Source organism: Haemaphysalis longicornis, unplaced genomic scaffold (genome assembly GCF_048455015.1).
Source record: "Haemaphysalis longicornis isolate Haplotype H1 unplaced genomic scaffold, Haemaphysalis longicornis Haplotype H1 scaffold_19, whole genome shotgun sequence".
Classification (NCBI taxonomy): Eukaryota; Metazoa; Arthropoda; class Arachnida; order Ixodida; family Ixodidae; genus Haemaphysalis; species Haemaphysalis longicornis.
The window spans coordinates 7,334,963-7,361,267 of NW_027526288.1; the positions used below are offsets into that span (position 1 = coordinate 7,334,963).

At 48.3% G+C, this 26,305-nt stretch overlaps 1 protein-coding gene and 2 non-coding genes across 3 annotated transcripts in view; 2 read left to right on the plus strand and 1 right to left on the minus strand.

The window, feature by feature from the left end:
* Positions 1-897: 897 nt before the first annotated feature.
* On the minus strand, positions 898-969 carry Trnah-gug (transfer RNA histidin (anticodon GUG)). The gene has a single exon. It is a non-coding gene; the product is annotated as a tRNA-His (tRNA).
* Positions 970-22,109: 21,140 nt separating this feature from the next.
* On the plus strand, positions 22,110-22,191 carry Trnas-aga (transfer RNA serine (anticodon AGA)). The gene has a single exon. It is a non-coding gene; the product is annotated as a tRNA-Ser (tRNA).
* Positions 22,192-23,023: 832 nt separating this feature from the next.
* The window catches only part of LOC144166822 (uncharacterized), a 45,933-nt gene continuing 42,651 nt past the window's right edge, over positions 23,024-26,305 (plus strand). Inside the window, exon 1 of the mRNA XM_077696310.1 lies at positions 23,024-23,167. Within this exon, the coding sequence (XP_077552436.1) occupies positions 23,071-23,167 (97 nt within the window). The 5' untranslated portion in view covers positions 23,024-23,070. The remainder of the gene's footprint in view (positions 23,168-26,305) is intronic.

Consider the following 26,305-nt stretch of genomic DNA (forward strand, 5'->3'; position numbering starts at 1 on the left):
AGATAACCGATAAATAGATGGAGTGGTGAGGTAATGAAATTCCGGAACCAACTAATGGACTCGTACGGCACAAGACGCGGCAGAACCGTACATCTAAGGTAATGGCTTGTGTTTTGCCCGTTGACCGTCAGAGGTTTGCTGCTCCTTAAGCGAAATTCAGTGTCGCACATTCAATGTTGGCCAGTGGAATTGAAGCCTTAAATGGCCCAAAGTAAATGGATCGTCGTTTTCCGGTGTTGTAGCGTTTCAAATTCGGGAATGAAAATGGCGGCTACTTTGAAAGTTGCTAAGGCGAACAGATCTGGCTTTCCTTATTTCTGTCTGTGAAAACTATGGGCCTTATTTTTCCGAATGACGAAATGTTACTCAGCACCAACATTATATTTTGTGATGCACGAAGTCTTGACATGGGCAATATATACACCGACAGCAACGACAGTAAAGCGAGATTGACGAAACTCCCGGAATCTCTAATTCATAGCCTTATGAATGAGGGTTAAGAATGAGAGCTGCTTCAGTTTTGTATCTGGAATATCTTGACTTGGTCATTTGCTGTGCGCCGGCACGGGCACGTATGGCGATTTCGTTGTGAGCTATGCTTGTGTTCTATTCAAACATGTTGACTTCAAACTTACTTTGAATAAAGCTTTCGCATTTTGCCATTCAAGCAGGAATAGTTCTAACGACAAAATGAATCCTTATGCGCTTGATAAGGAATTATTGTTAAGCATTATCTAAGCACGTAGGGTTACTTAATTAATGACCTAAGCCCCTACGACAGCAAGGCACACCAGCTAGAAAAAGTTTGTTGTTGAAATGTTGGAATGTCCCTGTTGGCAAGAGCTTTGTTGGAGCCAAAGGGATGTCACAATACGTGCGTAACAAAAAAAAAAAAAGTGCCGTGACCAGGATTCGAACCTGGGTTATTGCGGCCACAACGCAAGGTACTAACCACTATACGATCACGGCTACCCGGGAGGGCGAAAGCAGCACCGCTTAGGGAGCGAGTGAAGGCTTTCTCCCAGCCTCCACGCGGTATTTTTGTGTTTTGGTGGGAGCGGCGCTTCAACGCGACGCGTTTCGCCCGCAATTTTTTGTTCGGTCTTGCTCGCGCGGTAGAGCACGCGGCAAGGCAGGTTTCCTGGCGCGCAGCTGTTTGTAGCACGCCGCTTAATGTAGGCTTTGCGTGCTCGTTCGCATTGCGCCGCCCGACCGAGTTACGAACAGCACAATGACGACGCTGAGAAAAAAAAGAGAAAGATGGAGTGGTCGATGACCTACAAAACTGCGTTCGCGCTATGCAGCGCACTGGACGACAAACTGAAGCATTTGTCGAGGCAGATTTCGAAGTATATTGAAAACAAAACGGCTTGCGCTAGTCCATTATTAGCAGACATCACATCATTTTGTACTGTAAAACTTACAGAAGAGACAAAAGAAGCTTCATAAACTAATTTTTTTTTTTTGCGACGCGATGTAAGTGCCGCCTAATTCTTGCCTCTTCCTCGGCTTCTTTGTATGTATGTTTTTTTTTAAACTGCTTTGCCGGGTTCATCTTCTATTGGTGTATTTTGCTCCTGGTTTCTGTATTAATTTGTTACGCTTTCAGGTATTACCTGCTAATACAACAACGAGAAATGAAAAGCATTGAAATACTTAAAATTCCTAATGTATGAATGTTATTAAGCGAAGAGTTATTAAGCGAAGGGTTGATACGTGTTGAAAGGGCTGATAAGGGCTGAAATGTTATTAAGCGAAGGTTTGATAAGATATAAACGGGTTAAGAAGCCCATTTTATACGTGTCAATTCGTTTCCAGATTTTATGAGTATCGATTTATTCGTGAGGGTCGTATGCGGGATGCCCATAATGTGTGGCCGAGTGCACATGCGGCAAACGGGGAGGCGTTTCAATGACGGGGTGAGGGAGCACAATTGGGCCATGAAGAATAACCCGTGACACTCTTCAAAGCCTTGCAAAAAATGCAACTGCGCGTTTCGTCGCCCAAAATTCCTGCATAAGGTCAACGACGAGCTTGAGCGTGAAATCACGGCATCATACTTAAAGGAGCCATGAAGACAAAATACAAGTTGGGTTTATTAGAAAGACTGCTTAGTCCCGATAAGAATGATACCAATATCATCGCAATCTTCAAACAAATAACGGAGATATTAAAGAAAACGTGTGGAGCAGTCGCGACCCCCTAGCCAATTTCCCGCAACTTTTCTATGACGTCACGAAACCTTGTTTGTGCGATTGGCGGCCGCCTAACTGACCTGTCGCGACGACACATGACTGGACGTCTGTAATGGGGCCTCTAGTTGCGTTTGACCGCATCACTTTAATGCTAACGTGCAGTTAACGCACTGAAAATTATGTTTTATTGTTGGCCCATGTGACGTCATTCTCGCTCATAACACGTCACTGTGGCGCAAAATTTGAAAGTTTTTAAATACTTCTTGCTTTTTTTTCGTTAAAAAAACATCTTTTGTGGCTTTAATGGAGCTGAGTGAGATACTGAATCCTAGTTCTTTTGAATTAAACGAAGTTGTATTTTCTCTTCATGGCTCCTTTAAGCAGGTATTCAGGAGGCATCTGCATCAGGTCACAAAGCTTTAGTAGCGCTATCGGAAAATAAAATGGCTTTTCTACGATTTTGAACTACAGTGTGGCTCACAAGGGAGCCTTCATATATAAGCACGTGTTATTCTTCAAAAATTAAAATACTGACTAGCTGGATGTTCCGAACCTCACTGTTACACGGGCTTTTTCCCAAGCAATAAATAATTAAGTTACGCGTAGCAGCAACGACGCTGGCGTGCGCGGGTGATCTGTGGCGGCCATTTTGGTTCCAGACGCCATTGTTGCCAGTTATAGGTGCCCTGCATTGCGGCGATTCCCTTACTATAGTACTACTATTGCTATTCCTTAGATTGTGCTGGAGCGCCACGATATTCAGTACGTTCATTTGCCGTCACCGTCACGACAGGTGGCACCGGCTGCACCTCATGGTTTGTGGGTTTCTTACGCACAAAGCGCCACGATAATGCGATAGCTTACAGCTATTGAAGATCGGAGAGCTTTGTTGGATACACAAAAAATAATAGAAAGTTCATTCGCGGATCTTAAAGAACGCGTAGACAACTATACTCTCTCTCCCTCGCGAAGTTGAGGCCGTGCCCGATACGCACGCTTGTCTCAAACTTCAGACGTCCGCATCGCGCTGTTTCTCGCACGTCCCTCGTACACCGTTTCACCTTGCCTAGCGCTGTAACCGTCTCATCGGTTACGTTTACTCACATACGCGTTTCGTCGCCGTCGTTCCTATTCCTTCATCTGTCGCCCGCACTGGCTGCAGGCTCGATTCCACGCGTTGAGGCAGAGGCAGCTGGCGAGCCGTGCTTCGACTTGTCCCCTTGAGGGCAGCATCGCCAGCGTTGAAGCCAGCTCTCTTCACTCTCTGTACTATTTCGTCTCTTTCGCCCTGTGCCGTTCCGTCGATTTCCCTGTCCACAGGACGACGGGAAAATGAACATAACTCTGCAAAAAAGTTTCCAACATACCCCATCTATTATTTCTCACTCAATAAAAGGTCAACATCGGGTGCTTAAGTGGCGCGTGGCAACGTTTGTGAAACCGATTAGAGAAACCACCCTCGGGCGTAGTCCTCCAGAAAGGCTAATGCAGAAACGGCCTTCCGTAACAAAGCCTCCTAGGCCCGCCTTCTCAAGCATTGGGCGCCGCTGTCAAAGGGCATGGGCAAGCGGGTTGCGGCACACGCGTCGTCTGCGACAAATTTAGCAGACGGCGCTCTGCTCTCGAAAGAACTCTGCGACAGCGGCGTTCCATCCGTGTGCCGGCTTCGCTTTGGTTGTTCCACTGCACGGTACGTTGTTCCGAGAAATGCCATCGCTCGGTTTCCCCTGGGCCTCCACCGGAACCGCTGCAGATCTCGTTTGGCTTTCAAGCCCCCCGCGCATGCCGAAGGGCGGTTGGAAGAATGTGCATGCCGCGATTGTCTCGGCTGCTTTGCAGACAGCGAAAGACCGCCGAGTTCGATGGCCGTTACTTGCGGCACCCCGCGAACTGTCATCGCCGTGGCTTTTTAGGGCTACAAAGCAGCGGCGTAGACTTCCCTTGCATAGCGGTTGCACTGTTCCGACGCGGGCTATTACCGCAAGGCCTCCACTTGTTCCTCAGATAACAATGCATTGGGTGTACTGCATACTTGCAAACTATTACCGGGGTAGGACTCGCAACACTGTCTTCCTTTTCTCAATGGCTGGCTGCTTGCAAAATGGTGCATGTGACGGGGAAGACTCTGGAAAGTGTGAGCGCAGCTGAATCTGTTGATCCTGGGATTTTGGACTACTTTCATCCGCTGCCCGGTGATGTCTTCTGAACGGCTCATGCTACTTCCGTTTCGTGTGTCCTTTTTTTTCACCCATTTATGCTGTGGTCGTCGAGTTAAGTTCAGCGCTATTTGTTCCATCATGTCATGCTACTGCCCTCCGTCACCCTGTCGACGAGCTGCTGCCGCCGGCTGCCGCCTCCTCTTCTCTCGTCCCCATCGTCCCGGGAAGAGGGTGTCGCGCCCTCACCTCATCAGAAAGAGGAAAACCTTCTCTAGGTGGCGCTGGGTAGACGCACGGCCAATACCCCCTGGTCGAACGAACAATGCCAAAACGTTCACTTTGACCGCACAGTGTGGCAACGGTGCCAGAGTATACTTACTTGAAACACGCGTCGTCGCGAAGGGAGGCCTGTTCGTGGGCTGAAAGGAGCCTTTCAAGCGCATGATGCAGTCGCCTGCCATGAATGACTGCCATGAGACGCTGCCCAAAAAAGCCGTAAAATTCCGATGCGGTATGCGCTTTAGCTACAGTCATCAGTAGAGAACCAGCGAAATAGCATGAGAACTAGAAGCACTGTGTTGTTCCTCCTTTTACCTCTGTTTCAGTTATTTATGTAACCCTGATGTTGAAGGTACGTTTAAAAGATAAAGGAAGAAAGAAAATTGGCAAGTCCTTGCAACCTGAGAAAGGGGTTCATCAGCGTCGCTTTCATCGATCGATCTGTTTTCAATGCATGCGCTACACGGTGATTTTGTGTGCAAGAGCGGCGCGTCGTTCGAAATTGGTGTAATCTTGCACGCGTGAGCTGTCTATGACAGGAGCGCACGACGATCTCGGTCTGGATTGGGAACAGACGTGTCACTAACCTAGCCGCTACATAGTCAGGAAGGTGTACAAGGTTAAGATATGCGATGAATAGTATGCTCCACACGAGGGGACGTACCGGGCTATTATAGTCCTTCAGGGAGGTGCCCGATATTCACCCACGGGGAACCTGCACTCGTGAACGTAGAAGCGCACTCAAATCATTCGACATGTACTTGAGTGATAATCCAAGCACTGACTTCCTTCGTCGTTTCCCACACAGGCAGCAATTCCTAGCACGTATTTGTCTAGCGGTAGCATGCGATGTCGCAGCTTTATATAGGTCATCGTGCCCAGCCTGATCGTCGCTCTATGCGGTTTTCAAATCAGGTGAAAACTTCATTTTAATTCAGGGATGAGCACAGCGTTTGATAGTAATATCAAGCCCTTACTGTTGAAGCAGCACGGCCTTGCTGCTACTCGCAAAGAGCGCACGCCGAAGAAGCGGTTCAGCAACACCCCAGTTTATCCACTGCTCACAACTGAGGCCTGGCGGTTGAAGGCGCTGCGCCATTGACGATCTTCGGAGACCGGGTGGGCTGCGTCTGAAGTATCGGCGGCGGCGCCTTCACGGCCGGCTGTGGCTACCCTCAGCTGCGGTCGCCGGTGCTCTAGTCAGGAACGGGTTGCCAGAAGGCGCTAAAAGGGCAAAGCCCTAATAATAATAATAAAAAAAAACTGCAGCAGGAAATAGCCAACAATGCAGCCAACCGCAAATGGTAAGCCAAATGTAGCTGACGATAGTAAATGTTTGTACCACTTTGCAAAAATGCGCCACTTTGCAGTGCATTCTTCTACAAGAACAACGCACTGCGAAGTGGTACAAGCATTTTTATTTGCAAGAATTACAATAACACGGAAAATTTATACAGCACGCCTATTGAGCTGGTTGCGGGCACTCGCCTCTGAAATCTGCTTTGTTTTCCGGTTCTTTCTGCTATTTCAGAGCGTATTTCGCCCGCTTTCCCATGATGCTAACAGTACCGCCAGCGCCGCCAGTACGGGAGCCATAGAGTTAATACTAATGGGGGCAATGCGAAATGCCGCCTGTTTCTCCTAAGCCTGTCTCATTACCCAATTTCAAATAGCTGGGCCTCCAATCAGCGAAGTCGTGCGCAGTGGTGGACGTTCTGGCTTCCATGGTGTAACTAGGGTGGCTGTGTCACCATAAAAATCGGTTCTTCTGGTTTCTGCGAAGCGGCGCTGTCATCACCAGCTTATCTGCGCCCACTGCAGGGCAAAGTCCTCTCCCATTAATCTCCAATTATCCCGGTCCTAAGCTAACTCCGACCAATTAATCCCCGCAAACTTCTTGATCTCCTCTGCCCGTCTAACTTTCGGCCGCTGTATACCCGGCCGCTGTAGCGGCGCTGTATACCATGCCAACAAAAGCCGGCACATTCAGCACCCCGTGCCCCGCCTGCAAAACGTAGAACTCGCTTTTTTGAAGGTGGTATCATTGGTACAGCTGCAGCTTCATAATAGCCAGATAGCCAAATTGTCTGAAACAACACACACACGCACACACACACACACACACACGCACACGCACACGCACACGCACACGCACACGCACACGCACACGCACACGCACACGCACACGCACACGCACACGCGCACACACACACACACACACACACACACACACACACACACACACACACACACACACACACACACACACACACACACACACACACACACACACACACACACACACACACACACACACACACACACACACACACACACACACACACACACACACACACACACACACACACACACACACACACACACACACACACACACACACACACACACACACACACACACACACACACACACACACACACACACACACACACACACACACACACACACACACACACACACACACACACACACACACACACACACACACACACACACACACACACACACACACACACACACACACACACACACACACACACACACACACACACACACACACACACACACACACACACACACACACACACACACACACACACACACACACACACACACACACACACACACACACACACACACACACACACACACACACACACACACACACACACACACACACACACACACACACACACACACACACACACACACACACACACACACACACACACACACACACACACACACACACACACACACACACACACACACACACACACACACACACACACACACACACACACACACACACACACACACACACACACACACACACACACACACACACACACACACACACACACACACACACACACACACACACACACACACACACACACACACACACACACACACACACACACACACACACACACACACACACACACACACACACACACACACACACACACACACACACACACACACACACACACACACACACACACACACACACACACAAAACTCCCACCTCCGGAACCCCTCTGTAGATGCGACGCATAGGGGGTTCACGTTGCAGCGTTGGACAGCGGAGCAACGGCACTGGAACGATGAAGCGGAGCGGCGCAGGCACCGCGTTTTATAGCGCGCATAACGGTGAGGGGACGCGCCGGCGCCAGTGCATCTGCCGCGGCTATGACGCAACACAATCCAACACAATCCACTTTAATCCAATCCAATCCAATCCTAGACAAGCCAAGCCAATCTAAGCCAAGCCAATCCAATCGAATCCAATCCCATGCCCCTTCGCGAGAGAGTGTTCGCTATCGGATAGGAGAGAGGGTGAGCCGCGGAGAGCGCAGCTGGCGCGGCGAGGAGAATGGGGGAGGGGTGGACGCCGACAACGCCGACAACGCCGGATGGATGCAGGGACAAGGCGAGTGAATGAGATGCGTTCGCATCTAAAATTACGACGCCCAATTTGGCAATAACTAGCCAGTTCTGGCGACACTTGTCAGAAACGGCTCCCACGGCTCAGACCGTGTGGCGGTAGACCGGTGCCACAAACGACCTCCTATAAGACCTTACAGAACGCCCAAGAGATGCAGCGCCCCTTTCGTAGCTGAATAGGGCTCTCCGCGGACGTGCTGTCCGATGCAGCCGTCGGCCGCAGTCCCTTGGAAAAAGAGCCCCCGGGCCGGTGCGCATGCAACGTTGTGCGCACAGCTCACCGCGGTACGCATACCTGGCGTGTGCGACCATGAAGATACGCCGGTCACGCTGTTATCACATTCGCACATATACAAAAGCACGTGTCCAAGCATAGACGAGCAGCGTCGGTTCCTACGCTGTGAAGTGAATTACGGAGTTTCGTGTTCTCTTTCACTCTTACCGGGCTCGCGGAATACGAAGTTGTGGATCCTTATAGTGCATCAGACACGGAAACAGCCGAGCAATGCGAAACGGACGTCGCCAAGTGGGCAATTCGTCCGACGTTTCTTTTATTGCCCTCCGGGCATGCTGCGCCAGCGTCTCGTTCCGACTGTCGGCTCTGAATTCGCGCCTAGTTTTACGGTCTCGCCGCTTTAGACTTTGTGTGACCGTTATTCAGGTTTACGCCAACTTCGGTGAAGACCTTGCATAAAAATGACCAGTCTTGTGGACACCCATAAAAAATAAAAACAGCGATCAGCTAAAGCTGCTGCGGACGCAAATACTACCGTCTTTTTCATGCAAATGCCATTTTTAAAGTACTTCACGCCTACGTGCGGCAATGAAATGAGCTGTTTTTCTGAAACAATGAAAAAGCAGACAGTAAAGCACAATTTTCCTGCCTTTATACTTTTTTCTGGAGCACTGAGCGAGGCACTACCACAAATCAATGAAGCATCGCCGCATGCTACCAGACTCTATAGAGAATTACTCATGACGTGCACATGTCCTTGATCCCCAGCGTCCTCTAACTGTATAATTTATACAGTCCTCCAATAAAATAGAAAAACAGTAGTTTGGAGAATTCACACATCTAGGCAATTGCTCTATTGTAATCGAGGCATAGTTCCTTGCTAAAGTCCTACGTGTTTTAGTGAAGATTCCGGAATGGTAGAATAATGGTTGCCAGAGATAACTTTTTCTAATCGCGTAATCGCGTTCATTTTCAAAATTTCTTAAACATCTAAGGTGAGGCGAATCACATTTGGACCTGTAAGTTCGTAACTTTCCAGGAGGTCATGGCTCTCCATTCTTTCAGGAATTACATTACACTTCCTGTTTTTTATATCATCGCGAATAATTTGTATTCTAAAGTAATTTAGTCCTAAAGTAATATCATGCTGTATGGCCTTGTGGCGAGCAGTTGCCCTGAAATCCGCACGTGTTGTTACGCCTTCGTCACGCACCGGAACTGTTGTGCCAGAAACGGGAAACTACAAAACGCTCCGGAATTGCTTTAGACCGTGATGATCGAAGCACCGACGCCTTCCACCTGAAAAACGCTAACCGCATGAAGTCTGGCACCAACATCGTCGTTATTGCGCGCTCCATGCTCTCTCTCTCTCTCTCTCTCTCTCTCTCTCTCTCTCTCTCTCTCTCTCTCTCTTGCAGCCTGTCTCAATTCTCTCCACAGATCTTCTAGAAGCTGCTAGAAGCAGACTCAATCAGCGCGCATAATGCCGAGTTGGCTTCCCGTTTTCGCTTTTCCTTTGCCATCCTGCAATATCGCCCGGTCGTTACATCTGGAATGACCACTCGTACTATGCGCAACACACTTTTGCTACCTCGCAACGGCAGTGTGATATTACGCTAGCTGCGAGACGTCCTCAGGTGTAGACACCTTCGAGCATTGGAGAGAGAGAGAGAGAGAGAGAGAGAGAGAGAGAGAGAGAGAGAGAGAGAGAGAGAGAGAGAGAGAGAGAGAGAGAGAGAGAGAGAGAGAGAGAGAGAGAGAGAGAGAGAGAGAGAGAGAGAGAGAGAGAGAGAGAGAGAGAGAGAGGGGGGGGGGGGGGGAAGTCAGCCTTGCTAGGGAGTCTAGTGACAGCGCTTATTACGCCAGGTGGGGGATGACTACAGTGATGAGTGGTGAATGCTGCACGTCACGGGTAGAACAGCGAGAAGGGAAACAAGAAACGTTGAAAACGAAATACGAGGAATCGCTGCTAGTAAGAGAGATTAAATTTGAAAAGGACATGCTTAAGGTGAACTCTGAATCAAAGTACAAAGTAAGCGGTGCAAAGAATGGGAAGAACGGCAACCCAAGAAAAAAAAAACAGTTAAACACCACAGCGCGAAAGGGCACATAGTTCGAGGCACTTGCACTGATTACGCTCTAAAGAGATGTTTTAAAGTTGAGAGTCTCGTAAGAATCGGGGCAGTAGCATTGCGTGTACACCTGAAGTGGCAGAATGTTAAGCATTAAAAAAAAGACGTTGACAGGAAGAACGACTACACAAGACCTTTGTCCACGTCATTTTTTTCTTTCAAAGTTTAAACGTTTTTATGCCGCGCAGTGTAGACCATGCTGATGCCCTACCATAATACAGGGCAGGTGAAGGGTGGGGTGATTTTCAAGGAAATGCACCACTTCTTGTTCATATATGGTTGATATGTAATCGAGAAACACGTGGGCAGAGAGTGCACTCCAGTCTCCATATACCGGACACAAACGCTGGTACCAAAGCCGCCAACCCGGCCACCTGCACGTGCGTGACCAGAACTGATATGCGCCGATTTGACGCGCGTTATGACCGGAGAGAGTGGCAGGGAAATCCGTTCTTGCGGATGTGCATGTGTACTGTTCACCCCGGAGATACAAGCAGTGCCAAAAACTTCACCCTCACTGATGCTTTTCCCGCTGAGGGCTTAGACATAGCCTTTCTATGCCACAAATTCTTTATTTCAGACTATTAACACGAACATGCAACGCCCATAACTATCACTATTTGATTACGTGTCATAAATGCATGTTTACCTTGATGGCGACGACGTTTCCAGAGCTCGACGCCATCACCTGCAGCTTGAAAAGTAAAAGAAAGCCTGTTAGCGGTGTTGTCAAGGGGGCTCGTGGACAAACTTTGCGTATATGAATTATGATGCCAAAATTACAATACTTTCCGTATGCGTAATAGTGAGTTCTTGATCAATTGGCGTATTGAAGTGAACGGGATGTAGACTCCCCAGATGTCCGTCTTGTCTTGAAGGCGTTGTTCTGACACGCGGGTGGCCTGCGTAAAAGACCGCACGCCGGGCCTCACGTGCCGTCAGCGGACGCTGACTCAGCGCAAGCCACCTCCGCACGTTAAAGCGTCGCGCCATCATAAACAAGTTCGCGACGTCCATACTCCCACGCGCCGCAGTACTGGGGCGAACATTACGGGACACCACGCGTAGAAGAATTATGTAAACTGGAAGTACGCATTGAGAGGAGACGTCGACCCAGGCATCCTGTGGGCTGTCTGAGAACGGAGAAGTGATCTGTATGCACACAGTGCAACGGAGAGGGCCAACCCCGATGCTCTCCACACCCATTTTAGTCACCCACTTGTATGAAAACTACAACAAGAGGCGATAGTTTACCGCTGCTAATGTGGGCAGTGGACTATCTGAGTAAGACTTCCGGGTTGTGCCAAACCCAGTAGTGAAGGAGCAACAAAACTTTAGTCCGCTCTGAAATTTTTCATTAGCGCGAAACTGCTCCGGCCCCGTTCTGATTCAAGGGAGAAAGAAGTTCGCAACCGAACCTCGATTTCGCTGTGTGGCAACTGCGGTTTAGGGCACTTTCGGGTCTACCTAACTTCATACGACTCAATAAATTATTGTACTACTGCTTTTTAGCTGTGGCATCACATGCGGGCAGCCTTCGTCATACGTTTTTGATGCACTTGTTGCTCGTGTATGCGACAAAGCGATTACAAGTTCAGATATTCGAAACTCAAAACCTTATTGCTAAATCCACAGCCCTTTAAAAAAGACCCTGAGACACTTTTTGAACACAGCATACAAGAGAACTAGCCCGTGGTCAGCTGCGTGTGTTTCCTTTAACGCACAACAAAAACCGAGCACATTTTCGTCGAAATTTCGTCGTCACTTTCGTTGGCTTAGTTTACATCCCCAAAGCGCGTGATATTGTAATGACCGCAATGAGGACGGCAGTAGCAGTAATAATAACAACAAAACTGTATAAACAACAACAGCACACGTAGCTGGGCGTCGGGCAGAAAATAGCAGCTGCAGGCGACAGCGGCGAAGTTCCAGATGTTCGGCTGGCTGCCCATCTGGTGACGAGCCGCCCCGTGTGTCACGCCGATTTGAGGAAACCCCGCAACCACCTGATTAGACACGGTGATCGTCCCGCTGTGCCCAGGGCTGCATTTTGAACAGTGTCTACCAGCGCATCCCTTTGTCGCATCGGAACCCCTCTCCTGTGGGCGAAAAATAAAAGATGGCATGGCTCCTGTGTGTCCCGTGAGTTGGGTGCAGCGACGCAGAGGGCTGCAGTGAACTAGACTACACCCGGTTACAACTCAAGAACGGCACCACCTCATGTAGTGTATCACTCCGCCAAAGCGCCGGACCCGTGACGTCAGTGCGCGAGCGTTTTGAAAGGGGATTGCTATGAATGCGTGATATCGTCTGCTTTGTCTCACGCAGTTTGTTTCTCGTCATTGGAGTCGTTTATAAGCATTTTAAGCCCAAAAAATCACGGGAACGGCTCACGCCATGTTCAAAATATTCCCAGTAACGTCCTACTTGCACCGCGTGGAGAAACATCCGGCTACGGTGATAAGGCACAGTGGCAACTTCCGGTGCCGTTCTTAAGTTGTCACCGAGTATACAGACAACCTAGCCTTGAGTGTTGGAAAATACTGAGGAGAGGACCCACGTAAAAATGTCAAGATGGCGGAGTGGCTTCGCCAAAAGTGACGCCCCTTTCAGTATCCTGAGCAAGTCTCTCCTGAGTACTCTGTCTTCCATGACATGCTATGAGAACGCTATAACGGCAGCATCTGTAGGATCTGTGTCGGCGGGAAATTGCTGACTTAAGTCGGCTTTGCCGCAAAGCATTATTATGCGGGGCGAAATCTTGCCATTAAAATTTGAGCTCTTGGTTTCAATAACCGCGTTTAAAGGAAAACTTGTTTCACCAAAGTTACCCATGATGGCGGCGCCTGACATGCGTGGGAATGTTTGGTGAGCATTGACTGGTAGTGACAAATAGTGTTAGTACCTTTGTTCACTGTTTGAAGTCTGGTTAGATGTATTGCATCGGTTGAAACAGGAGGTTTGGAGGACAGCAACAGAAACTGAACCAAATCAGCCTGAGCCATTGCTTCTCGACCAGGCTCCGCACTATAAAACGTTCTGCTATCACATGACCTTGTTGTATGGTAAAGTGACCCTGCATAATGAATAAAGTGTCAAGTTCATTTTTTTCTTCTCAATTGGATATAACAAGGCCAGTGTACAGTGTTTGTCAAAAGTTTCTAAGCCATTCTACAAGTTAAAGGAGCCATGAAGAGAAAATGCAAGTTGGTTTTATTCGAAAGATTTCGTGTTTTATAGTGCCCCCAGCGCTTGTCCGGATACAAACGGTGCTTTATTCACTGAGAAATTAAACAATTTCGGTTAAAATTTTGATTTTCCCGCTCAATCGTGCGTTTTCGTGGTCCCAAGTGACATCACTGAAACCGACCGCTCTGCAGCCTAGAGTACCTTCATTCACGCATCCGCCGTACAGGGTAGAGACACGTATACGCTGGCGCCACCATTTTTGATTGCTCGCTCGCCGCCGAAGCAAGTCATTGTGTCAAAACCGCGCTAAAATTATCGCCGCAACGCGGTTTACTGAAGAAGTTTGAATCATATTGTCTGTTTCGCGTTGCTAGGTCTCGTGGGAAACGAAAAGAATAACGCGCTGAGCCCGTTGGCCCAATTGCGGCGGCACGGGACCGTTCGAAGGTTGTCTCCACCCTGTACACCGGTTGTGGTTTGTTCCCGCGTTTCTTTACGTTCCGTAACGTAGATGGCGCCACCATACCGTGGCAAGCGTTTGGTTTGTTTTTGCCCGCATTTAAACCTGGCTTGTTTTTGTTCTGGGAGAAAATATTCATTCCCTGAAACAGTGCTCGCTCGACAAATGGGGTCACGTAAGACACCGTTGCTTGCGTCAATCGGCCAGTGTCGTCTGAGACAACCCCAAGCCCCGTAGTACTGTGCAGCGAAACCAAGCATGCTGTGCGCAGTACGAACAGCAGAACGCATCAGTACTTCTATGTTTACATGTGCTTTCGTAACTTCCACTGTTTGTCGCATCATTCTTATTGCTTTGTAAAGAATGTGCCCTAAATTTAAGCGCAAATCGCTCGTTCGTCTAGTTTGTAAGTTCTACCTAATTTGCGTCTGCTTCTGCCAGCCTCCGCCAATCGCAGAGCTTAGCTCATGTGACGACGTAGGTTCTGTTGCGGGAAATGAGCTGGTGGGTCGCATGACCATTCCCGTTTTTCCTAATTATGTAGCTTATTTGAGCGAAGTTTACGTTAAAAGTGGTGTCAGTATGATTCTAACGAGACAATCTTTTGAATGAACCAAACTTGTGTTTTCTCTTCATGGCTCCTTTAACAAGCTACAAAGAAATCAAAATATGAGCTTAAACTTCTGGAGTGACGCTGAAATTTTTATTCCAGAGAGCTACTCAAAGTATCATTTTTTTCTTACGCCCATAATATTTGGCGGTCACACTTCAACAGGAAGTTTTTGGTTCCAATTCTTTGTGGTAGAGAAACTTCTAGCGTGGCTTAGAAAATTTTGATGGAGACTGCACTCATTGTAGCCTGTAAACTAGCGTCACAAAATAAAGCGTAGCTTATTTAGTGACGCTACTGTAAACCACAGTGACTACATGGAGCAAAACGGCCAGAGGATTCGTGTGAAAATTACCGAATTCCCCAACACGCTACCTTACACACCTTTTTGTTCTTTAAAGAGCATCTCGACATGTTTCGGTCGGTGATACAAAGTAGCGCGTGCACAGTTAAAGCCACTCCAGGATGAAATTGCTGCTCCCAGGATGAAAACAAGTCGAGAAAATATGTAGACTACAGACAGGAAGTTTTTTTCAAGGTGGAAATGAACGCATTCTGTCGACACATGGCTTGCTTAAGTGCATAACTCTCCCTTCAAACTGCTCCGTTCGATTTCAATATAAGCCTTCCTTATGCAGGACCCTCTATTCACTAAATAGGTCAGCGTTTAAGCTCCCACAGCGCTGCTCCCAACTATCCTTCCCGCTCACAAATCGTCCCACGGGACAGTGGAGCGGCAGCATCCCCACCGACTGCGCCGCATTGAACAACACCCACCGCTCTTCCCTGGGTGCCTGCGCATCATCTATATGCGTAACAATAACGGACGGCGGCAGCTTTGCCTCGCAGTGAGCTCTGAGTGGCGAATTGAAAGGCTCGACCGTCCCCTTCGATGTACGCGTCTCCCATGGCTCCCTATTCGCAACAAGCTGCCCAGGCATTGCGTGTAAAAAGGGAGATGGCCTGAGTGCTCCATTCTCTCCGAACGACTGACGTCACGCAAGCCGGCAGATTCCGCGGACGCCATCGGTCGCCCTCTCAGAAAGCTATCTTACACTGTCCAGTAACTGAAAGTGCGCCGAATTAGAACGACGTTTTCCATTCTGTCTGATCGGCTTTTTCATGGCGAAGGTGTTGGGCCACCATGCTTTACTCACCCTCTCGGCGGCTTCAGTGGGCGCCTTTTCACGATTTTTTTTTTTTTTGCTTTTCTGGTCCCTTAAAACGCAACCCACGAGAGAGGCTTGCACCCGCACAAAGAAAAACGCCAGAAAATGCTGTATACATCGCGAGAGTTTCCCAAGGCGAATTTTTTTGGCATATGCATGTCCTGGTAACCACGAGGGAAAACGATGCGCCCTTCCCCTGCTATGTTGTCGAGCAGGTGGGATTTCGTTTTTTTTTGGTGTGTGTGTGACACATGTTATTTGTTTTCCTTGAAATGGAATGCGGGGTTTGGTAAACGTCTGTGTTTTCGAAGTAAATAACTGGAATACACCGATGTCTATGTACCTAACAACTATCGTAGAAACAAAGAAAACAAACTGGCGGTGTATACATACACCTAATTTGCGATATGTTATATATTATCGTCAGCCTATACATCCGCTGCAAGATGAAGACCTCTCCTACTCACTCCCAATGTCAACTACTCCTATCCTGGGCACTCCTAATCCATTCTGGCCATCAGATTTCCTATCTCATTCCTCCATTGAGTCATATAGAGAGCGCACGCACGCCCACACACGCACGCACATATCTCAGCGTGACATGAGGCTCAAAGCACGTCGGGCCGTCCCATCCGACGTCTCCCCTCCCTATGCCCATGAACCTAATGAGATTAACGTTAAGCGTAACGTTAACGTTTAACGTAACGTCAGGTCGGTGCATGCCCATTCAGCCGAGCGCCGAATTGTGCGTCGAACTCCTTCACAGCCAATGGGAATTTTTAGCCGCCGGTGGGAATCGATCTGCCGCGTTTCTTGCAAGACGGTTCTTTCGCTCAATGAGGCACACATTGCTTTCGCATTATAAGTCCTCTTTTCAGCCTTCGCATAACGTCAGGAGCTTTCACTTTTGCTGCAAGTGCTGTTTGGCGACGTCAAGTAAGCCCACGGAAAATTCGTTCCATATATCATACCGCTTCACTCCACTACCCACCATTCATTTTGTTCTAAACAATGCAATCGAACTCTCGAGTGTAGTTCAGGCGTCACGAGTGCTCCCACCAAAATAGCTGAGCGGAGCCGTCCTCTTATAGCCGAGCGGATGACAAAGATTAGTTGAAGACCGTTCCCGTGGGCAACCGAAGCAAGCCGTTCCTTTGTTCGGATGAGGACAAAACTGCGCGATTGTCTTGGCCTGTACAAACGAGCGAACGGGATCCGTGGAGTCCATTGTATACGTGGGGGCAGTGTTTGCTCACGGAATCAGGAAGCGTCATTAGGAGACTGAAGAAAAAAAACAGCGATTCACAGCCAGCGAAGGGGTCCGTTCCTATTTCAACACCCGAGTCAAAGTGTTGGCCTGCTCCCAGGCGCCGATGTCTTGAAGGCACCGCGTCAGATAAGACCGGACAGAAGGGCAGCGCCATCACTTACTACGGCCGTTGTCAGTGGTATGACAGCGCCGAGGTCAAAGAATTTCTGTGCTGTTAACCCCATAATCTTGCGGATGACAGAGATCATTTCATTTATTTTCATTGTAGGGGTTTTCCCTTTTGGTTTGTCTTTGCGTATTGACGCTAGCTTTGCGTTGATAGTAACACTCAAGAAACACAGTCAGTCCATAAGCTAATCGTTTTGTTCCCATCTACAATATGATGGAGTGAGCCACAAAATACCGCAAGCGCATTGCGTTGTACTTGAATAAAATTTATGAATAAAATTTATGATAACGAGATGATTCGAATACTAGAAGTGGGGACTATAACAATTTTTCTCTTGCATATTGCAAATATTAGTGACAGCCATGGAGGGATGGATTACAACATCTTGCAGCAACCTAAATCGTCAACACTTCTCTCTTACTTTGATTATAAAGTGCACCAACCAGACAAAAAGTACATGGAGGGGCTTCGTAATGTACGTTCACATGTTCCAGGAGGAGGAGGAGGAATAACCTTTATTTCTATATTAGTCCTGAAGTAGGGGAAATGGGGGGTTTTCTCCGTCCAGAAGTCCCTCGCTGCCAGGCGGGCCCTTTCAACCAGCCGAACGTGATCGCTGGGTTCCGGGCTGGGTAGAAAGCCAGAAGATTTTTTTTTCCTAGAGCCAGGCACACGTACACTCTTTGTCAAAAGTTTCTAGGACATGTTAAAGCAAAAAAGGAATTTAGAGGCCGCAGCGAATTAAACGTTGATGCTTTTCTCTGGAGTGGTACCGGAAAGTTTTATGCCAAATTGGGGGAGAATGCACTTTCTTACTGCTATAAAACAATGCGGTCACACTATAGGTTGTTTTTACTTGTTAAGCTTTTGCTGCAACCTCTTCGTGGCCTTGGGAACTACTGATGAGCACTTTAAACATTTTTAGTCCCTAGTTTCCCCCCGAAAGTGCTTTATAGGTTCGATAAGTGTGGCCAGCAGGTGTTTACACTCGTTATCTTTAGGTTATAACACCATTATTGCGTGTATTTCATACGGATTGGAAAGCTTTGACGAACACTGTTAGCCTCAGATACCAGGACAGTAAAACAACAATTTAGTCATAACTGGAAGCTGGGAATCGTCTTCGTGCGGCACGCAATGGCTTCAAGGAACTCATCAGTATTTCCCGTCACGTGTGTTATAGAGCCGCACCATTTTCCTGATCTCGCGCTGCCCCCGGCACCCAACGGGCGGTCGTGCCCAACACCCAGGCGGCTTCCGTGTGCGGCCTCCCTGAGATGAAAGTGAACCGTACCGGCGGCGGCTACCGTAGGCAGAACGACGCTGTCGCCCACGGGCGCAGGGTGCGGTTGATGCATGGATAGTGGCGAACCCGGAGCAGTGTGCGCGACCCCGAGACGCCGAAGGACGCGCAAGGGGGCTTGGTGCGCATATGGCTCCGCCCAACCGGTTCCCAACGTCCAAGTCGATGCACCAGAGACACGCCCTCACGCGTGCTCATTTGGCACGTGTTGGCTGTTCCGAGATTAATAAGCGGCGGTAGCTAATACGCGAAAGCAATCTTGCGCACATCCGGCCCTACGGTCTTGATTTTAGAACAACGGCCTCTTCTTTCCCTTTCTTTTAAGTGCAGAGCACTTTAGGGGCTCGCCTTATCGTCGTAGCTCGCTCGCTGGACCCAAATAGAGACACACGGCGTTCCGTACTAGCGGCTGTCGTTGCTGCGTAACCCAGAGGCTTAAAAAAAAAATTACACCATCTTCCCGTAGGGGAACCCTGAGTAGCATGCAAAGCAGCCATGGGGTCGATTCAAGTGCCCATTAGTTTTCAGTTCGTCGTTTCCGTTAGGTTGAGGTACGTAGCTACCGTTATATTTACAGTTTGGTTTCCATGGTAACGACCACACTTTTCACTTACCGGAACTATACGAAATGGGAAATTGCGTTGAGCCCATGGCTGTTTCGCATACTACTCAGGGTTCCCCTACGGGAAGATGGTGTAATTTTATTAGATGCGACGGGGCTATGTCCCTCCCTTGTCGTTGTTGCGCCGTCCACACCCCCACTGCGCATGCTCGGCTTGCTGAACGCCCGGTGGTGTCTTACCCTTAATGGCTCCTGGAGCGACAGTGTTACCGGTGTCCTGGGCCGGCCCGAGATGAGCCGAGCATGCGCAGTGGGGGTGTGGACGGCGCCACAACAAGGTAGGGACATAGCCCCGACCATGAGGTGCTGGAGCGGCAGTGTTGCCGGTGTCTTCCTGGGCCGGTGGATGGACGGATGACGGACGACGGACGACGGATCCGAGAGCAAGAGATGCTTTGCATCTAAAACCAAGCGGTTTAAATGGTCATAACCGTTCGAAACTCGTGAACCGCTGGCGCTTGCCATACATCTTCCGGTTGTTTAGCGTTAAGAAATGTACTGCAGGTACATTTCAGGCAAAATATAAGTAATTGAAAAGCAGCGTCCGCGTTCATTTAGTTAGGAACGCTCATTGGGTTAGTTTTTACTAAGCGAAAAAAAGTGGCAGTGCAAGGCCGGCCCGTGCAGAAGGAAAAGCAAGCACAAAAAGAACAAAATTCCCGCTGGCGCTTTTTCAGGCAGGGGGTGCGCGAGCAGTGCGGATGCGGAAAATTTGAATTGCATGGGGTGGTATCAGTGAGCGGATAACGGCGCTACAGCCCATTATGACGAATCACTGTTCCGCACTTCCGACAGCTTTCACGTTGAGTAGAACGGCTTTAGTTTTTTCTTCTTTCACAGCTGAGCGGGCTGTATGGTTGGGTTGTGCATTTTGCTGTTCGTTTCAAAAAGTATCGTAAATAAAATTATTCCGAGGATTCACGTACTTTTGGGCTGTAAAATGGTTTTTAGAGTTACCGATACTTGCACATAAGCTACACGAACTATGTTGCGTTGAAAGGTTGACGTGATGTCCACGCAAATGGAGCAGTGGAGCAAGACTTGCTCAATTGTCTCCTCTGATGCACAGTTGTTGCAACAGGTATCACAAGTTACTCCAATGCGGAAACGGGAACTACTGGTGTACTCTAAGTTGAGTGGGAGCCGACGGTATAAAGTTTCTAGGTGACGACGAAGCTGGTGCGGAAGTCTTGTCGTCAGCCCACGATCAAGTGCATGAGTATACATGCGTTTTGTTTCTGCAAGGGCGGCCGAGACGGGAGGGTCGTGTTTAGTGAAAAATGCCTTTCGAATGTTCCGGAAGGTATGGTCTGCTGAGGTAGCCTTAGGCTAAACACTCGGTTTGCTAATAAATAGCTTCTCTGTCGCTCTATTTTAATCCGCATAATAAGTCACGTGAATTAGTTGTTTAATCAATCGCTTTAATTGGCTTATTTGGCTGAGTCATCCCCCATTGTTTGTTTTAACTCGCTGGATGCGATCAGACGTGATGCATGTGTCTTTAAACCCTGAGGCTGTCTTGCTAGCTTCGGATAGTTGTTTATCGGAGCGAGAGCTGCTGTTATCGAAGGAAACATGTTTTTTTTTGTGCTTCTGTATTTCTTTCGAGATTCAAGAACAAAGCTCGATGGAGCCAGATGTCTGTCTGAGTGGTGGTGGCGAAGTGCGAGGCATTCCACAGAGCAAGGCGTTCCATAGCCCGTGGTTTCGCTTACCAATACGATAGGAGAAAAAATTTGGTGGAACAAGTCTTTCGCCCAAAGTGGTTCCAGGCTTTTTAACGCACTATAGTGACCGTCAGCTCCAATGCAAGAGCATTGCGCTTTGAAGGAATACCTTGAAAGCTAGCCGAAATTTAATGTTTGTCGTGTAGGTAAGCATCCCTATAGAATTATTTTGGAGGAAACACTTGATAAAAAATATTTCATATAATTTGAACCCCATTGCCCTTATAAGACATTTCCCGCCAAAAACAAGCTGTTAAAAAGCACAGGACTAAAGTCGGTGGTGGTGGTAACTGGTGCTCCAACTTTTGTAGGACAGGGCCAACTTTTTTCTCATATGAGGTGCATAGCGGCAGCAGTTTAGGTAGAACCTAGGATGAGTGTGCCATCATTTCAGAAGGAAATGAACTCTGGGACACCTACTCCCGTCAAATCCAAACAGGAGATTCACAGAACAGGACCGAGAGCGACTGTTTTAAGGGGAAAGGGCGTCATTTGGGGATAAGTGGGGCGGATAGATCGTTTCCAAACGCTTGGTTGATGAGCGATGGACACAATTGTGTCTACGACAAAGTTTTTCGCGTGTTGGAGAGAAAGCCCGCAGTTTTGCACTTCCAAACTCTCCATCTCCATATTCAGCAGGTCGGCGATCAGTGGCATAGCCAGAAATAAATTTCGGGGCTGTTTACCCCCCCTTCGAAAGAAAAAGAGGAGATTTCAGGGATGTTCTGAAACCGAAACACCCCCTTGCTGCGCCCCTTTTTGCTGTTTCCCAAAGTCTGTTTCCAGTATCTGCTGTTTCCCACAGGTACATTAACAGATACATTAACAGAGCGTTCGCGGTCAAGAGCGAATAGTTTATTTGTCCGTAGCAGACCCACACATGGTTGGAGGTAGCCGACGCTTCACAGTAGCGCCGTAGCGCGTAGTAAAAGCCAATACGGTTAGTATGGGTACCCTAGAGCTCACGCGCCTGCCGTTAGAAGTGGTCTCGGGAAGGGGGCAACTCTTGCAGGGCCGCAATCAAAGTTACGAGGGCCATTGAACCGATTTAGCTGCTGGTCTACTTAAAGAAGTGGCACCCAATGTTTGCATCAATATTTCCGTCCCCTCCTCACGTCTGCAGTCGTGGCCGAGTGGTTAAGGCGATGGACTAGAAATCCATTGGGGTCTCCCCGCACAGGTTCGAATCCTGTCGACTGCGGTTTTTTTTTTTTTTTTTTTTCAATTTTTTAATCAATTACTACGGCGTACTAGTTTCCTCGAGAGGTTTCTCATTTCACACGTTGTTCTTCAGGTCCTTTTTTTTCCGCAACGACTTCTGACTAAAAAAATTGTCCATCTCTATTCACTAGATTTACTGCCGTTTTCGAGTGGGTTATACAGATCTTCAGAGGTCCCACTGTATTTAATGAGTAAAGTTTGATTAATTTATTTTAATTTTCAACATCCATTTTAGCCTTAATGAAGGGGCACGGCGTGTTAACAAACACCGGGCCATAAAGGAAACAAAGGTTGATCCTGGTGGATCGAGGAGTTCAATTTAAGCTCGGGTACGTCCGTCTTGTCAACGGCTTCAGTTGAGATCGGCTGTGCGCTTCCCTTCTAACAGTTCGCTGAGGCGGATTTATTTGAAGGCTGCGAAGTATAAGTCATAGCCCCGTAAAACTGCGGTGGAAAAAAGAAGTAAAAACAGCAAGGCAGCAGCAACGCGTCATCCGCATTTTTTGGGCTGGAAGCGCACAGGTAGGTGGCGACATCTACATTTCTTCGCAAGAAGCATTGCAGGCAGTGTGGCCAACAGACTTATTTCTCTGCGCTAAGCATGAAACTAGAAAACGAAACAGTTCTCTTTTTTTTTCTGCTTTGCTGTTTTTCTGAATAAATGCAGCGTAGCAATCACAACCTTAGAGAATTTAAAAAATTATGCATAAAAAGCAGCGTTATGAAAATGAATGATTTCGAAGTTATCTTTGGGGCCGGAAACGGGAAGTGCGTTTCAAAATAGTGCCAAGCTTGCACTTTCGAAACCAAAACCGTATGTTGCAACACAGCGTCGTCTGCCGCAACTGCGACGAGGAAGATGTGCAGTCGACAGGGAGCGCTCGGGGTGGGGGCCATGGCACCGACCTTCAAGCCGGTAACACACGTGCTTTTCGACCTGGACGGCGTGATTTTAGGTGAGTTTGAGCTGCTCGCAACCTCGCGAGATGATCAATAACGCGACTACGCCCCGAGGCCGTCGATGCGAAGCGCGACCACCTAGCAGACGACGCCAGTCGAGCCGCGTGGCTGCCGGTTGTAACTGCTCCGCTTTCGGCTGCTGAGGTCGTCTCAGGCGAAAACTAGTTTCGCGCGCCTCGGGCGTGTCTAGAATATACGAATGGGTTTACTTCGCGCTTCGAGCGGTTGATTATTCGTAGTAGTTCTCTGGAGTTTGATGTGGCACGATAATGAGCGCCGGCAAGAGCTTTGCAGCTGTCACCCGTTGCGCAGACGACCGGTGGAGAATTGGGAAATTCGCAGAAGCCGTTGCCAGACGTTTCCATGTTTCGACGCGCCTCGCGCGCGCATTTCGAACGTTTGAGTTTCTCTGTCAGAAATGTTGTCGTCGACCTGCCGACTGTTTCACCGTTTCAGCTGTTTCGACAGCTTAATGATCACCAGCAGATGTTGGTAACTCATTCAGGCCTAGAAAAAAAAAAAAAAAAAACTGTGTCCTTTAACTTACACGCGCTGTTTTGACCGAGCGGATTCGCCGATATCGACTTTTGAAATAATTAAAATTACGTCCAGCTAAAACTTCGCGTGCAAGATCTGTGGCAGTGGAAGTTAGAATCAAATCCAAAATAGGAAAATAATTGCTACCGCGAACGTGTTGGCCATTTCAGAGTACTTTAGTATCACCTTGAAACTACAATGCCGTAAAAAAAAAAAAGAGAAAAAGAACAATCTAATCACTGCTCCCCAAGCTATCGAACCCGAACCCGCAGATTTATCACGGCCTACTTGACACATAAACGCGGGTGGACTATCAATACGCATATCTGGCATCTTTTGCAGCGAACGACCTAGACAGAACTAGGGTCACGTATATAGCCACCCTGCTAGAGAGATAGACAATCGTGGCTGGCAACGACCTTTGTTGATGACGCGTAAACAAGGTCGGATTGCTTTGACGTTTCCTTCAAATGTTTCTCGCCCTACGGGGTGCTTCTCGTTAAAAGCAGTCCGCCGCATTACCGAATCGGAGTAACAAACTTTGCACTAGGCATACATTTTCGAGAAAGATGGGTACTTATTATATCTGCGCTAAAGGAAGCTAATTAGGAGCGCATTTTTACAATTGTATCGCGGCCAAGAAGTTCAAAATAAAGTAGTAGGACGATAAGTTTTCTTTCATGGACATTCCCTGGTGAATAGCTTGCTATGTTGCCATACGTTTGGAATTTGATTTGATAGGCGATTTAACGGGGAGGTTGGTATCAAATAATGATTGGCAGTAGGACACGGAGAGTTAGACGAAGTTGACACCATGAGGTTGTGTGCAGTAAACACTGGAGTTGATGTTCTGCTGTCAACTTTAGGATCACCCCTAACAAAAAAAAAAAAAAATGCAGGAAGCTCACACTAAAGACTTGCACGCTGTAGGGAAGCTGTACACAATCTTGATTTGATTGATTGTAGGGTTTAACGCGCCGACGCAACGCAGGCAATGAGGCGCGCCGTAGTGGAGGGCTCCGGATTAATTTTGACCACCTGGGGATCTTTATCGTGCGCCGAAATCTCGTACACACGGGCGCTTTTGCTTTTCGCCTCCATCAGAAAAGCGGCCGCCGCGGCCGGGAATGTACACAATCTTCACTGTCATCACGACGATTTAAGTCCACGATTGTAGCTGATTTGCGTCTTCGCTGCCGCTCGAGGCAGCCGGCAGCCGGAGTTTTTCTTTTAAGTGGATGTGATAAGCTTGACGAACGTGCGCTTGAGGCACGTGTGCGCGAGCGCTAGGCATTTTCTTGCTATTTTTAACTGTGGACACCACACACAAATGATTTGCTCAACAGCTTCACTGTTGATAGAAGAGTAATCAAAGACGAAACATGAACAAAGAAGATCGAACAAGGCTACACGTATCTTTGAGGAATCTCTGAGCAAAATAGGCATCCAATGCCGGGAAGGATTATGACTTGGAAAAACATTGTGCGACACCACAATATCACGCACCATAAACCAAATAAAACTCGCTGACTTGTTCTATAACCTCACACACGAATATTGGAATATTAATTCAAATTTAATTGGGATTTATACTTTCTTCATTTGGTTTACATTGGTAGTTGCAGTGCTTTTAATTGGCGGATGTAGGCGCGTGTTTGTTGCCACTTTTTGTATTTTGTTACCACGGTGCCAAATGCTACACTTAGCGCAGTTGTAACAAAATAATATGTTAGCTAATGCGTGTATGTATCATATTCGTTATGTTCTTTGTAATGTCTGTCGACTTTAAGCTGCTAGATTTGCGTCTGCGCTAGGAACACTTGCGACAGTCCACATTCTAGCCGAAGCGAAAGCAATGTCTTCTGGCCACCTCACGGCGTCGAGAAGAAGCCCATCATTAATCAAACAACTCAATGATTATTGACTACATAAAGTTTTTTCCTCCTTCTGAAGGACGTACGCTGACTTCCTGATAGGCGTCCACTGGGAAGGCAGGTGACCCCCGCGCCAAAAGGTCCCAGAGAACGTTAGTGTCAGATATAAAAACCGATGAAGATGCAATTTCTCCCCGGGGACGCAACAATGACAGCGCTGCTACGTGCTGCCATTCGCAAGGCCGGTCCTGTAGCGTCCCGCAGAAGTCAGCATTCCTTATCTTTAAACGTCCTATCTGCAAGGCCCACATCTTCGCACAGTCATCCTATCACTCCCCGGCCTTCAACAAAATACCAGTGCCTTACACCAGCTTTGTAAAGGCCCTCGACTCCCAAAGAGGTGGCGCCGGACTAGCCACTACCCAACGCCTTGGAGCTCACTGTCCTCCAACCGACTCACCTCATCGATTCATGGCAAACCAGCGCTGCCGCCTGCCGCATTTTCAAGTTTTCCGCATCTCCCAAGCGGCGCTCCGTAGGCTCAGTCCCCCAACCCGTTGCCCGAACCCGAGATTGTATGAACCGCAGATCACGAGTTCTACGAGGGGAACAAAGCAGCCCTGCCCGCCCACGCACACAGCGGGCATTGCCTGAAGAAGATCAGGGATGGGATCCCTCCCCGACGTCTAGATCTCACGACGGTACATTGGCATACTTTGCACC